This window comes from Mauremys reevesii, linkage group 15 (assembly GCF_016161935.1).
Source record: "Mauremys reevesii isolate NIE-2019 linkage group 15, ASM1616193v1, whole genome shotgun sequence".
NCBI lineage: Eukaryota > Metazoa > Chordata > Testudines > Geoemydidae > Mauremys > Mauremys reevesii.
Window position 1 is genome coordinate 29,930,082 of NC_052637.1, and position 14,534 is coordinate 29,944,615.

General features: G+C 49.3%; 1 protein-coding gene across 6 annotated transcripts in view; it reads left to right on the top strand.

Annotated features, from left to right (window-relative positions):
* Positions 1-14,534, top strand: part of LOC120383361 (39S ribosomal protein L38, mitochondrial-like) — a 50,118-nt gene that overhangs the window by 19,755 nt on the left and 15,829 nt on the right. For all 6 annotated transcript variants that reach the window (XR_005588430.1, XM_039501409.1, XM_039501408.1 and 3 more), the window contains exons 15-27: positions 145-222; positions 1,807-1,901; positions 4,423-4,472; positions 5,447-5,494; positions 5,626-5,781; positions 7,610-7,710; positions 8,231-8,437; positions 9,133-9,240; positions 10,022-10,161; positions 10,875-10,993; positions 11,338-11,460; positions 12,486-12,671; positions 13,515-13,691. Coding sequence is in view for 5 of the 6 variants with exons in the window: in XM_039501409.1 (XP_039357343.1) it covers positions 145-222; positions 1,807-1,901; positions 4,423-4,472; positions 5,447-5,494; positions 5,626-5,781; positions 7,610-7,710; positions 8,231-8,437; positions 9,133-9,240; positions 10,022-10,161; positions 10,875-10,993; positions 11,338-11,460; positions 12,486-12,671; positions 13,515-13,691 (1,588 nt within the window). In the remaining variant the exon portion in view is untranslated. The remainder of the gene's footprint in view (positions 1-144; positions 223-1,806; positions 1,902-4,422; positions 4,473-5,446; positions 5,495-5,625; positions 5,782-7,609; positions 7,711-8,230; positions 8,438-9,132; positions 9,241-10,021; positions 10,162-10,874; positions 10,994-11,337; positions 11,461-12,485; positions 12,672-13,514; positions 13,692-14,534) is intronic.

Below are 14,534 nucleotides of genomic sequence, written 5' to 3' on the forward strand. Positions count from 1 at the left end.
GATTGCTTTTGACGGAAGGGAGACCTTCATTGTCTTTGAGGTTGCAAGATAGAGTTGTAGCTGACACTGGTGGATTGTGGCCCCCTTGCTGTCCATTTATATTAATATTCTTTGCTCTTTCATATAAGTGACTCTTGTTTTCAGCCAGCCAGCTCCCTCTGTGAGAGAACCTCAGTGGTCTGCTATCCCAGAAGATAAGTCCACCAGGATGGAAGACTCCGGGTATGACTTCACTATACCTATACCTGCTAATCTGCCTTTTCAACAGGAACTGCTGAAATGAATTAAAATGGTGTCAGACAGGAGAGTGTTGGGGGTCGAAATGGGGTAAATAAAAAAACAATTTAAAAAAAATAGGTTTTTTATATAAATCGGATTTTTAAACTTAAATCAGATGTTTTTGATTTACGTTAGGTTTATTTTAAAAAATACGCATTTATTTAAAATTAAATGTGAAACTGATCATTTATGTTAATGCCTAAACTTATTATAATTTATTAAAATCATTTACATTAAATACAAACAGAATTAAGCAGTACATGTTTGTTGTCAAATTTTAAAGAAAGACCACCGAACTGGTGGAAGTCACTGGCTAAGCTCATGGAACCAAACTTTGTTGAAGTGCTAAACCAGCTTTTGACAGCAGTGTAGCCTCTTCTGCATGTGCAGAGAGAGTATTTTCTTCATTTCAGATTATTCAACTAGTTTAATTCAATGACTAATTCATTCAAAATTAAGAAACTTTCAACTTTTGGGAGTTGAAAAAACAGAAAACTTGTTTTCCTCTTTCAATCTAAGAATAAAAACTAGGTGTTGAGACAATGAGATCTACTAGTTCTAAAATCTTGCAGGACATGGTGACCAGAAACAATCAGTTGAATTCACTAAATACAGATAATACTTGCTTTGTTTAATAAATTAGTTAGTTTGAAATGCAAAATATGTTGTGATTTAAAAAAAAAAATTCTTATGTATCCAGCACATTTAAGGTCATTTTATTAAATTAAAACCAATTAAAATTCTGGTTTTGTACATTTTTAATTAAATTTAAATTTCCATCCAAACAGAGCTTGATACAAATCACAAGTAAAAAATTAATCATCAGCTAATAAATAAGTAATGCATCATTCACCATTTTCTAAGATAATAAAGAAATGTAAAAATTAAGACTCTCTGAATAAATGTAAGTGTAAGCTATATAATTGCTTAACTAAATGTGTACAGATCTAGTGCATCCTCCTGAGTGGCAAAAAGAAGCACCAAATTTAGAGTCAAGCCTATGCAATTCAATATGTTTGGTTACCAACCAATGAGAATCAACTTTTCTTTAGGAAAATAACGAAGAAGTACAAATGTAAAACATGATTAAAATCAATTATTTAAATCAAAATTTCCTGCTTGCTCTGATATAAATGGATGGTTTTAAATACTTTCATTTTGATTTAAATCAGTCCACCCTGAATAAGGGTAGGCAGGAAGAGAACTTTGTGGTGGCTTTTGATTGTTATAAATCTGCGATGTCCATGAACAGTGAGATCGGGTGCAATATGTTTTAAAGAAAAATCACCTTGGATTGACACCTCCAACTTTTGACCTTTGAACACCACCCCTTTGTGACTCTGCATGTAGGAATCCATAGGCCTGGTGCTGTAAAAAACTGCTGATCGATGTTTTGTGAAACTCTCTTCTTACAAAAGCGATGCATGTTAACTGGAAAATACCCCTTTAATCTCTCTTTCCACACACGCCCTGCTGTGGGGCTGTAACAGCATTCCTAGTTACTTATCTACTCTATGCATCCCACAGGTATCCCGTTCCATGGCTAACCACTCAGAAACAAGCCTCATCTCTTACATCTGAGTCCAGGAAAGGGGCACCTCCTGGAGACACCAGTAACGCAGGTATGTGTCACATCCCAAATCGGCCCAGCTACTGGGGAGGCAACACACACTGCTGATGCACCTAGCTGAGTGATCAGGAGCCATAGAGAGACATTGTGTAACCTGGAGGATTCCCAAATTATACTCTCTCTCCCAAGATGGGGAATACAGAGTTGTATCTTTTAAAGTGAAATGATCTCTGCATCATTGCCCTTGAAGGTGAGATGAAAATGGGGAAAAGATGGAGCTAGCAAGACTTCCGAATTGTGTATCAAAAAGGTCTCATTACGAAATCCAAAAAGCCCTAACATGTTTGCTGTGCTGTCTGTAGGGACCTTTGGAGGCTTGTCCCACAAATGAATGGTAGATTGATGTGTGGCTGATCACACGTTCATATTCTCTCTCTGTCTCAGCGGGAAGGGGTCAGATCCTGACAGGTCTCAGCCACCTGTCACCCCCACTATCTCTGAGTGTGGACAGAGTCCTCTCCAATTACAGCCCATGGGTGCTAGTTTAGTGTCTGGCATAGCTTCTTTCCATGGCTCCTCTGGTGTTGAGGAAGGGCCAGACCTGTGCAGTCATGCTTTCCTTGACACGCTAGCAGCCTTCCTCAGTCACCTCTGCTCTTCATCCTCCACTTCCACAGTCCGCTCACCTCCTTGGATTACCCCACCTAAACATTCAACCTCATCCCTTCACCGCTTTGCATCCTGGTGTTAGCCCCTTAGAGTATGTCTACACAGCAAAGAAAAACCCACGGCTGTCCTGTGCCAGCCGACTCAGGCTCGCAGGGCTTGGGTGCAGGGCTGTGTCAGTGCTGTGTAGACATCTGGGCTCTGGCTGGAGTCCAGGCTGTAGGATCCTGCAATGAAACAGCCTCACAGCCTGAGCCAAGTGGGCCCGCCGCGGGTGTCTAGTTGCTGTGAAGACACACCCTCATTGACCTACCCACCCCGTCACATAGCATGCAGCACAAGGATGCGGGGAGGTGGGTAACCGTCAGCCATCTGCAGCCACGCCGTTATTCCCATCTCAGTGCCAGCTGTTACAGAGCACTGCCCCCTGTTGGCTCAGATGTGTAACTTTTCTCCATGAAATCTACAGTAGAACCTCCGAGTTACAAACTCCTCAGGAATGGAGGTTGTTCGTAACTCTGAAATGTTCGTAACTATGAACAAAACATTATGGTTCTTTCAAAAGTTTACAAGTGAGCGTTGACTTAACACAGCCTTGAAACTTCACTATGCAGAAGAAAAATGCTGCTCTTAACCATCTTAATTTAAATTAAGTAAGCACAAGACACAGTTTCCTTACCTTGTCAAATCTTTTTTTTAAACGTTCCCTTTATACTTTTAGTAATTTACATTTAATACAGTACTGTACTGTATTTGTGTTTGGGTTTTTTTGGTCTCTGCTGCTGCTCAATTATGTACTTCCTATTCCAAATGAGGTGTATGGTTGACCGGTCAGTTGGCAACTCTGGTGTTCGTAATGCTGAGGTACTTCTGTATTAAAAGAGGTTGGATATTATGCAGTCGGGAAGTAGCAGACAGTGGCCTCAGTCATGTGTCAAAGGGATGACGTCAAAGCCAATGGGGATGGGAGGTATTTCCCATTTAAGTGGCCAGGTGATGTTGGGTTGGAACCTGGAAGGAGCACATAACGTGAAGGGTTCAAAGCAAATACGTGTGGTCAGTTGTGTGACTTAAGAGCAGCAGTGCAGGCTGTGGGAGCCAGATGCTGGTGAGAGCCAGATGCCCCTTTCTCTCGGTACTGGCAGAGGGCTGGCCCGTCGCAGAGGAAACGCACTGGGCTTCTGCATGGAGGGTGATGACAGCTGGTTCAGTCTCACATGAGGTCAATAATCTGCCTCCTGTCTGGAGGGTGAGCACCATGATGAGACTGGCCAACCAGGAAGGAGTTCGAGGGGGGAGTGCAGAAATGGTGGCCCTTGGGGTAGAGGGGGAGAGCTTGCTGACTCTGCCAGGACCTGCACTGCATGCCTGGGTCCTAGCCTGATTTCCTAGAGGTGCTGAGCACTTGTGGATTCTAGTGATTTGGGGGGTGGTGGTGGATGAAAACCAAGCCAGTGCTGCATATCGAGCACCTGCCATGTGTCAGTCCATATGCACAGAGTAGAAATCTGCCCCAGGCAGTTCCTTGGCAGGGATGTAGAAAGGCAGGTGAAGGGACGAATGTGCATAAAGCATTCAAGGAGGCACTTGTGGGGTCCAAGAGTTTCATTAAAGATGCATCTTTCTTTAGTGCCTAGAGGACTTCCAGCCCCTCATGGCTCCACTCTGCCCATGTGGTCTGGAGTATCTGTGCCCCACCCCCCTCCACTGCTTCAGTGGCTGGAGGGCTTATGACACTAGCATGTTCTCCTCATGCTGAAGCAGCACTCCTATGGTTAGATGTGGAAGGGCTTCATTTATTCCTGCCAGGCTTCCAATGCTACTGTCTCACTGCTCGTTACATTGAAAATGCCTAAATCCACTGCCATGTCTGAGTGTTAAATGTGTTGAATTTGCACCACCTACAGCTTCTCTCCAAGGACATCCAGAGGGTCTGGGGTTTCCCACACTAACTCAGGTAGGTGTGTGATGCTACAACACCGACCATGGTGTATTGGGGATAATACACACCTACCTGTACAGTCATTTTTCAATGGCTAAAATGCAGGAGAGAAGTGGGAATCAGGAGTCTGGGTTCTGCTCTCTGCTGTCTCACTGACTGGCTATGTAATGTGACCTCGGGCAAGTCACTTATATTCTCCATGCCTCCATTGCTTCAGCAGTAGAAGGGGTGAAATAACACACCCTTACTTCCTTTCCAGGAGTCCTGTGAGGTTTTAATTAGTGTTTACAAAATGCTTTGAGGCCCTTGACTGGCAGTGCTCAGAATACACGTGTGAGTGTAGTAATTAATAATGAGACTTGGATTCTAGCTAATTATTGGGTTTTACATTGCCAGGTTTTCTTAGTTTTGAGGTGAAAGGTAGGTGTGTGTGTGTGTGTGTGTGTGTGTTTAAAATGTATTTATTTTTTAGCAATTTAAGAGGGGAAATTATCAAAGCTATTAAAAAAGAGTGAGTCTCGCAATCCTTACTTAGCTTTTAAGCCTCACTGAGAAGCTGAAGCTAGACCTTCTAGGTCCTTTTCATTTCCTGCCCTCCATTGTGGGTGGGTGTGTTTTAATTAAAAGGAATTGATCCTATTACTCCTGAGCCCATCTCAAGCAATAAGACCAAACTAAACACCGAGTCTGTTCCATTGCCTGCTCTGGGGCAGGTGGGAAGTCTCCTGTCCTGTCCATGCTGCCTTCTGGGACAGGAGCCTTTGGAGGTTTCATAGAGAGGTATTCTTCTGGGAGAAAGGATCCAGATTTGCTGCGGGGTAAGACCAGAGAAGGATTGGCAAGCCTAGAGGAGGGGCGCAAAGTAGGACCAGAATTAATGACAGCCATTGTAGGGGTTTCCCAGGCTCAGTAGAGTTAAGATGTTCCCCACAGGGGTGGAGGCCATTTAGGAGGAGAAGGTGGCTGAGCTTTTCCTTGTTTGATTGCAGGTTGCCATGTCTGCAGCTCCTCTCCAGCAGGTTCTATTGCCGCAGCAGGTGAGGACAGGGAGTGGCTTCTGCAGAGGAGGACACTGCATCGTGCTGGGCTGACAGGGTGCTTCTGCCACTCTTCATTCTAAAACGGCTTGGTTTTGTTTCCCCCACCCCTCGGTGCTCTCCCCTTGCAGCTCCTGCAGGCCGAGCCCCTGGCCCTGAGCTTGCTGAATGCCAGTGAGTACGAGAAGAGGCTGGTGGCTTTGCAGGCACAGCTGAGGGAGAATGCAGCAGGGCACCAGGCAGAGCTGCTGAGTGCCCAGACTCGCCTCGCCGAGCTGGAGAGCCAGGTGAGGGACCCAGCCTGCTGGGCTGAGGGCAGAGGCAGGACTGGTCTCTCTGTATTCACACCGTTCTTTCCACTGGGGCCAAGCTAAGCTAGGAGTGATCGTACTGGGCTGTGATAGTAACAGTTAGGAAGGAAATACCTGGGCTCCAAAGGGCAGCAGGATTAGGGGTGCCACAGACGTGGTTCATCCCTGCCCAGAGAGGAACTGGGTAGGTAACAGAGGGTCTGTCTGCTGAGGGCCGCAGGGAGGGCTCACAGAGATGTTCTAGCCACACCCCTCGTAGTAAAGCCTCAAGATTCCTGCTTTCTGTGCACACCTGCTGGCTGCCACCCAGTGAGCTACCCCTGCCCTAAGGGTGAATGCTGACGTCCTCCATGTGCACTGGTTTGCTCTGCAGGGACCCGACTGCAAGCCAGCTGACATCCCCCAGGGTACAGTCTGGACTGTTGAGCCACTGGGTCCCTTTAACTCTCCAGCCCAGGGTGCCTTTTATGCTGCTTTGCTAGTGACAAGCAGCCTCTCCAGGTTCTGCTCACATGCAGCCATTAGCAGGAATGCTCTCCCAGCCACTCACAAATAGCTTACATACAGGGCAAATTCCCCAGCCTGGTGCCCCAGGAATGTGCATCTGGCACCGCTCAGGAACCTCCACCCCCATAACAGTGCAAGCTTGTGAAAAGTCCGTTATTCCATCAACGGGAATGATTATGCACCAGCCTTTGTTAACCTGAGTAGAGATTCCCCAAACACTTCAATCAAAACACACTGGTTTAGGTAAAAGAATAAAACACGTTTATTAACTAAAGAAAGATAGATTTTAAGTGAATATAAGCGGTAAAGGCATAAAAGTCAGAACTGGTTACAAAAGAAATAAGAGAAATACGCAGGCTATTTCCTGACCTAAACGTTACCAAGTTAAATCAGATTTGAAAGCAGAAGGATTTCTCTGACCCAAAACTTTCAGCAGTCCATGCTGACTGGAAAGCCTTCCAGTTTGGATCACTCCCCCCAGTTCAGTGATGGGTCTTTGTCTTTCAAGTGATCTAGCTGCTGTGAGTAGAGATGGGGGAGGAGAGGTGGCCAGATGCCTTTCCAGCGTTCTTATATCCTGACCCTTTTCACTGGAAAAGTCCTTGCTCATGTAATCCCGGTGGGCAGGATCGAAGCTGGGACCTCTGGAGCTTAGTGCACAAGCCGCTACCGCATGAGCTAAAAGCCAACTGGCTGTTAGCTAAGGCTGTAGAGCAAACTCATTGTATCTCTCTCTAAGTGGTCTTGGTGTCACTAGAACACCAGACCCAGGAGGTGTGTGGGTTACACTGGGACATGGAGCCATGCAGTTCTGTTGCATACGTGCCCTGCCAGCTGTCCTTCAGATGAACTGTAAATACTTTGCTTATAACTCTCCTGCTGGTGAATTTCTAATTGAACAAGTAATGGCCTTTTAGCACCTACCTGGTGTGCCAGTGTGCCTTTGTCTTTGAGAAAGTGGTCTGTTTAATGAAAGTGATGGTCTCAAGAAGGAACTGTTCCCATTACGTGGCATTAATTCATATGGCATCAAGTATTACAGTACCCAGTTACCCGGAACGACAGTATATTTCAGTAACAATCCTAAGTAAAATCTCATAGCTCCATGTACAATGCTGATATACACATTTTAACATAATGATGTGCAGTAGATTATGCATTTTCAAATGATACCTCCCAAGGCATACTTTGTACACAATATATCCTCATCCTATAGAAGTGGTGAGCATGGGGTACAGTGTCTCACCCCAGCCAAGAAGGGTCTTCTTTAGCCCGTCTTGGTGACTTTCCACATCAGGTGCGGAAGCTGGAGCTGGAGAGGAATCAGCAGAAGCTGCTCCTGGAGAGTCTGCAGCAGCGTCATCAGGAAGACGTGGAGCTCATTGAAAATGCACACAGGTATCGTGGGCCTACACCCCAGGTACATGCACACCAGCAACAGGGACCTTTGCCCCCACACTCGGGGTCCTGCCTGATGCACAGCGTTCCTGGGGTGTGTAGTGCCCCGCTTACAGCACTTGGCCCAGCGTATAGTTGGAGCAGGGGACCGGGCATCAGGGTGCTACTTCCAGATCTCCTGCTGACATGCCGTGTGACTTTGAGCACGACACGTCACACCTCTGTGCCTCAGTTTCCCAATCCGTAAAAGGGGATTTGATCCCCTTTGTGAAGTGCTTTGGGATCTAGTGATGAAAAGCGCTACATACTATATATACAAAAATATAAAGAGCTGGGTATTATTATTTATATACTATTAAATCAGCAGCAGGCAACAAAACTGGCACTTAAATTAGGGTCCTGCATTTGAAAATTGACCCCTAAGCATCATATTTCACATCAGAACCACCCATTAGTGCCCCAGCCCAGCAGGCACCGTGCAAACAGCTCCTCCAGCCTCCGTGTCTCTCCTTGTGGGCAGGAGCCGTGTGAAGGTGATGGAGGAATCTTCCCGGCAGCGCGAGGCGAGGCTGCGCCAGGAGAACGAGGAACTGGCAGCGCAGTACCTGTCCCACTGCCAAAGCGCAGAGCAGACCAAGTCGGAGCTCCTGGCACAGCAGCAGCGCAGGCTGGCAGAGCTGGAGCAGGAGAAGGTCCAGGAGGTGGAGAGGCTGCGGGAGCTGCAGCGGTAAGGAGGGCTAGGGGAGGGGACAGCCAGCCTGGCGGGGAGCATCTGGGGTCCAACATTGTTCACCTCCCAAAGGGGCCGAAGCTCTTGGAAAGATATTGAATCCGTGTCTGAGCAGATGGGGAAAATGGGCCCGGCGGGATCATGATGTCAGGAAAAGTCAGGCTAGTGCAACGGTGTGAAATAACCCCAGCCGTGGTGGGAAGTGATTAAAGGTTTGTCCCGATCTCCTGAGTTATGCAGCTAGCCACGAGCATTTGCATCTGCTTGTGAGGAGGCTGAGTGCTCTCACCAGCGGGCATCAGGCCCCTGAGCACAGGCTCCACCTGGCCCGCATCACCCAAGGCAGGTACGCGTGGGACTGTCACTGCAGGGCACAGGGACTTGCACTGGTGTAGAGTCCTTTGGGGTTCCCGGCCGTTATTCTCCCCGCTCCACCCATGCCTGGGCAGGAATCAGCAGGTTTCCTCTAGGAATGAGTTGTCCCCACGAGCTTATCCAGTGACCATCCACCATCGCCTGCAGCCGGGGGCTGAGATCAGCCGGCTGCTCCCGATCGGCTCTCGCTGTGTGTTTCTCTGGGCTCTTGTGGTGGCAACGAGGGCCGTGTGTCTGAGCACCGACTGCGGCATAGGCTGCAGGGAACGTAAATAACTAGACATGGTTAACGGGCTCCTCCCCTCTGGGTCCTACAGGGCGTCCATTCTGGAGATGCGCAAAGACCACGAAGAGCAGCTACAGAGGTTGAAACGACTGAAAGATCAGGAGATTGACGCGGTAACCAGTGCTACCTCCCATACCAGGTATCGGCTGCCACCTAGCACAGCCTCCTCGCCTTGGTCCTTCAGCTCCCCACCCACCGCACGTAGACCGTGACGGAGGTTGAGTTCCTCTTCCGGTTCTGAAGGAGAACAAGAAGCAGCTGAGTAGGTTGCTTCTTCCCTTCGTGGCTCGGAGAGTCTCTGAAAAACAGAGCTGCTACAGAGCTGGGACGCTCTCTCACAGCAAGCTCCATAAACCTGACAGCCCTCCATGGGACGGCTGGGGAACAGTCACACGCACTCAGACTAGACGGTCACAGTGGTCCCTTCTGGCCTCAGGATCTATGGGCACAGTCCCCAAGCAGGGGGCTGTCTGCAGGGGAAGGTGGAGTTGGGGTGTTGGGTGGGTCCCAACCAAAGGGAGAACACCTGACATTGGTGATGTGTTTGCACAGAAGCCACTGGCTCAGCAAGTAAATTGCCCTCACCACCTCTCAAGCTCTGTCAGTCAATAAATGAGCTTTGTTTACCCCTGAGTAAAAGCAGCTCCTGTCCTTTGCTGCTACCGAGAGGAGGGGTTAACTGAGCAGGAGAGGTTCAGGACAAAGCTATTGTACCCACTCAAGCTCCTAGGCAAGGTGGTGAATATTTATAGCCCAGGGAACCTGCTGCGGAAGCCACAGGTTGGGCTCAGAATCGAAGGTTTTGTTGTCAATTAAATCTTTCTAGCCCCTCGTCACATGAGGATAACGTTGAAAACATGAACCCAGTGTGAACCGATGCAGCTACCGCATAACTGTGGCCCCACCCCTTCCTCTTGCAGGTCTCTGAACGGCGTCATTGAGCAGATGGAGAAGTTTTCCAGTAACCTGAGTGACCTCTCCTATAAGGTGGAGGCTACTCACCACAACACATCGCAGGAGCTTGAGATTGGAGCCCGTCAGCGGGACGAACAGCTCAGGGGTACCTGCTTTTTATTTTTTCTAGCAATCACAGTCATAGGTATTTATTACAGTAGCAGTTCGGGGCCCCAGCCTCAATCAGAGCCCCACTGTATGCACACACAGTCACTGCCCCAAAGAACTTACAGTCCAAAAGGAGATGTGTATTGTGGAAGCATCTATGAGCCCTAATCATGGACCAGGCCCCATTGTGCTAGGTGCTGTACAAACAGAGAGCAAGATGATCCCTGCTCCATTTACACACAGGGAACTGAGGCACAGAGAGAGATTAAGTGACTTGCCCAAAAGCACATAGGGAGTCGGTGGCAGAGAATTGGACCCAGATCCCTGCCCAGTGTCTTAATCACAAGATCATCCGTCCACTCCAGCAGATGTTCCCATTTGTGGCTCTCCTACGCACTTACCTTTCTGAAAAGAACAATGCCTTGTCCAGGGCTGTACCTGAGCAAGACAACTGTGCCAAAGATCCTCTGTGCTGAAAGCGGCTCCCCGGTAATGTCCTGTAGCCAGACAACACTCCCAGCCAGCCAGACAGGTCAGTTCCCAGCTGTTGTAAACCAGCACAGCACCATTGGAGTGACACTGATTTAAACCAGCTGAGGATCCGTCCCTGCAACTTTTTTGCAAGCCGGACACAATGGTGGCTTGCGCTGGACTGTGGGATTGGCCTGTGAATGGCTGCAGTTTGCTGCATGGTGGTTTTTCTCCCCTCAGTGCTGCAGGACAGACTGACACGACAGCAGAGGGACATGGAGGAGGAGCGGAGCCGGCTGCAGGAGGTCATCGCTAAAATGGAGGCCAGGCTGAGTGAGCAAACTCGTCTCCTTGAGCAGGTGAGGCGAGGCCGACAACCTGTGTCTTCAGCCTCTGTCTGATAATGGCTCTGACGGGGGGCGGGCCCTGCATGTTCTGTATCCAGTATGGGAACTCTCCTCAACCTGCGGACAGCCATGGTGAGAAGCCAGTTTTTTTCCACAGGTGAAAAACTCTTCCTGCTCGGTGGGGAAAAAATCAGGGCAGGGCCTGAACCTCCAAGGCTCAGGCCCTGCCCTGAAGTCAAAGAAAACGGAGGTGGTGGTGGGAAAATATCTGCTTCAGTTTAAGGCATGAGTGTACCATAGGCTCGCGTAACCCATGCATTGCTTTCCCTCTATCTGCTGTCATATCCGTGCTCTAGGAACGCTGGAGGGTGACAGCAGAACAATCCAAAGTGGAATCTCTACAGCGCTCGCTAGAGGAGCAGCGGAGGGTGATGACCCAGCAGCTGACCATGGAGAGGGAAGAGCTGGAGCGGGCAAAGGTCCGGTGTTGTCATGTTTAATGAACATGATGGTCTCAAGGAGGAAGTATTCCCATTATGTAGCATTCATTCAGATGACATCAAGGCCAGGAGAAAAATCCTTTTGCTGGAGGACAAAGGGCAGGATGGAAATAAATCCCCGTAGAATTCAGCATTGCTCAAGGATATTAATCTAATAGGAGTAGAAGATTTGTGGGCAGGAACCAGTTCCACTTGGAGATTAACCACTTGGGGCTTCAGTGAGGCATCACAGTACCCCACGCTTTACTTGGCAATATCTTGGCCTCCTGCTCAATCAGAACCATAAGCCAGCACGTGAGCCTGTCGGACATCACTTGTCGCTCTTGGGCAAGGCGCATGTGCTCCTGGAGCTGGAGCATTTTGTGTTTGCTGGGGTAGCACCTATCTGCTCTTCCCAGAGATGCGGCACAGTGATCGACAGCGTGAGTGACCGAGGCGGCGTTGGGATGGCACGAGGTCAGCAGGAAGGTGGTAGGCTTGTCCAGGTTTGGCAGACATTGGTTGTTGCACAGAGTAACAATGACACACACTAGGTCACGTGAGTGAGAAAAGCCACAGATTGTGGCTGAAGGCAGGAAAATAATGTCAAGTGGAGGGTACTAGTTGCTCGGTACTTTTAAAACCCATTGCTGTAACGCTCCCCTCCTGAAAATCACTCCTGTTTAAACTCTGTAGATGTTTGATAGAGACTTCACCACAGGGTGGTGAGATCTACTGTCACTACCTCTGCTTCACTGCCGTGTTGTGGGAACAGTGCAAAACCCTGCCTCAGTAGTACAGAGAGGGGGTTCCGCTGTCTGGGTACAAGAATAATACCCAGTTCCCAGGAGCAGCAGCGGGAATCTTAGTAGCAGGAATCCTTTTCAGTCTGAAGAGCAGCATAAGGAACCCCCTTTCCACTCTTTCCTGATGGAATGGGTACTCTCTGTGACCTCAAGCCAACCTTCCCTACATCTCTCTGGTTTGGAGGACTTGGTTGCATCTCTCATGCTTTGCTCCCACAGAATGTCTTGCTGGAGGAGCAGAAGTCGGTCATGCAGAAGTGCGCGGAGGAGCGTCGAAAGCTCGCCATGGAGTGGTCGGAGTTCCACACCCAGCAGAAGCTGAGCAAGGAGCGGACAGAGCGTGATGTCGACCGCGCCCTGCAGATAGACTCCCAGAGGGAAGGGGCCATCATGACCCTGGCAAAGGTACCCTGGCAAAGCATGTTCCCGTTTCAGTCCTTCAGGGCTTGAGTTCAGCTTTGTCAGCTGATGGGCTAGAGCAGCTGGACAGACCTTCGCTGACATGTTTCCTCCCCAGCCACTCAGTGATTCCACATGGTAAGGATGTAAATTCCTTCCTGCATCCTCCTTCTCCCCCCCCCCCGCCACCTCCGTGTGGTCCCTGCTCCACCCCCTTTGCGCATCACCATGAGGAAATCTCTCTCTCTCTCTCTCTCTCTCTCCCCCCCTCCCTCCAGGTATACAGATGATGGCAGCGTAAGAGCAGATCTGATTGTCGGAGTATTGTATAAATCACTGGGCGGTGACTAATACTATTATTGCCAACAAATGACCAGTATTGGTGCATGTTCTCGGCATCAGGACGTAGCTGCCGGGGCAGGGAAGGAGGAGTGCAGTGCGTGGTGTTCTCTCACCCCACTAGCTGTGGGTTGTTGAGCAGCACAGCAGTCTCAGTGCAGCACTTTGCCTATAGCATGTGTTCCTGCTGTAGGAAGGAGTTTTCTATAGGGGGACATGGAGCCCTGAATAATGTAGGCAAAGGGAAACCTTCCAATCCTTCCTCTGACTGGCCCAGATTCCTGAGCCAGCTGTTTGGTCTGGGCAGGGCAAAGGAAACAACCTGCTAATGCTTGGGGACCTTCCCCTGCACAACAAAGCCAGCGCTCTAGTAAATGTACAGCAGGGAACAACCCTCCAGTGGGCCAGGAGTTTGGGGGGGGCTCTTCTATCACGGATCTCTCTGAGCACTTGGGATGAGTGCTCGGGAGAGGAGCCGATATAGAGCCACCATTGATGCTCTCTTCCTAGGAACAAGCGGATCTGAAAATCAAGGCCAGTGAGCTGAGGGCTAAGGAGGAGCAGCTGGCTAGAGAAAGGGAATCTGTGGAGCAAGAGAGGCAGGAGCTGAGGCTCGAGAAGGAAAGGGTTAATGCGGCCGCTTTGCACGTCAAACGGAGGGCAGAGGAGATTGACAGCATGAGCAAGGTAGGAAGGACAATGACTCCTCCTCTCTTAACCCCTTGCAGTCAGTGCCCCCACAATCCTTCCCCTTTAGGATCCAGGAAAGGCCATACAGGAAGTGGAGGCCGCAGTGCTGTAAAGACTTGAGAATGGGACTTCAGTTCCCCGTTCTTCCAGTGACATCCTGCGGGTAACCTTGGGCACCTCAATTCTCTCTCTGTGCCTTGGTTCTCCCTCTGTGATGGGGGAGAGCGATATCCCCCTCCCTTGATAAAACACGTCGGGATCGCTGGCTGAAAAGCTATAGAAGTCAACAGCCAGAAGCGATGGTTCTTTACATGAATGTTTGTTAGCGATTTAGCACTTTAAAACAAAAAAGGGATACAGAGACCTGCTTCATAATACAAGGATCTGTGTGTTTGATCCATAGTGGGGGAGGGGGAGGAGAGTACCCGGATGGCTCAGGAGGTAGGAGATGGGATACAGAGCCCTCCACCTCTGACAGAGATTCAAATCCAGGCCAAGTCCCTGGCAACCATGAGCCATTCCTATCTGGTGGCTGTTGGGTGGCCAGTGTGAAATGAACTTGGTCTCACTTGAGTTCCCAGTGGAACAAGCCTTGGCAGAGGAACCATGGAGATGGAGCAACCCACTCGATCCTTGAGAGATCCACCCCCCAGGTCCCGGCTGAGACCCATGAATGGGATGGCCTAGGGGAGGCTTGCCCTGCTGCTGCACCTGCCTTACTAGCGTGGTGGGTAAGCAGAGGATGGGAGTGTCCAGGATGTCATGGTCTTACAAAAATGGCCTGAGGTTTCCAGAGGCACTTACATGGCTCTTTCTCCTCCCCGCTGAGCGCCGTCACAC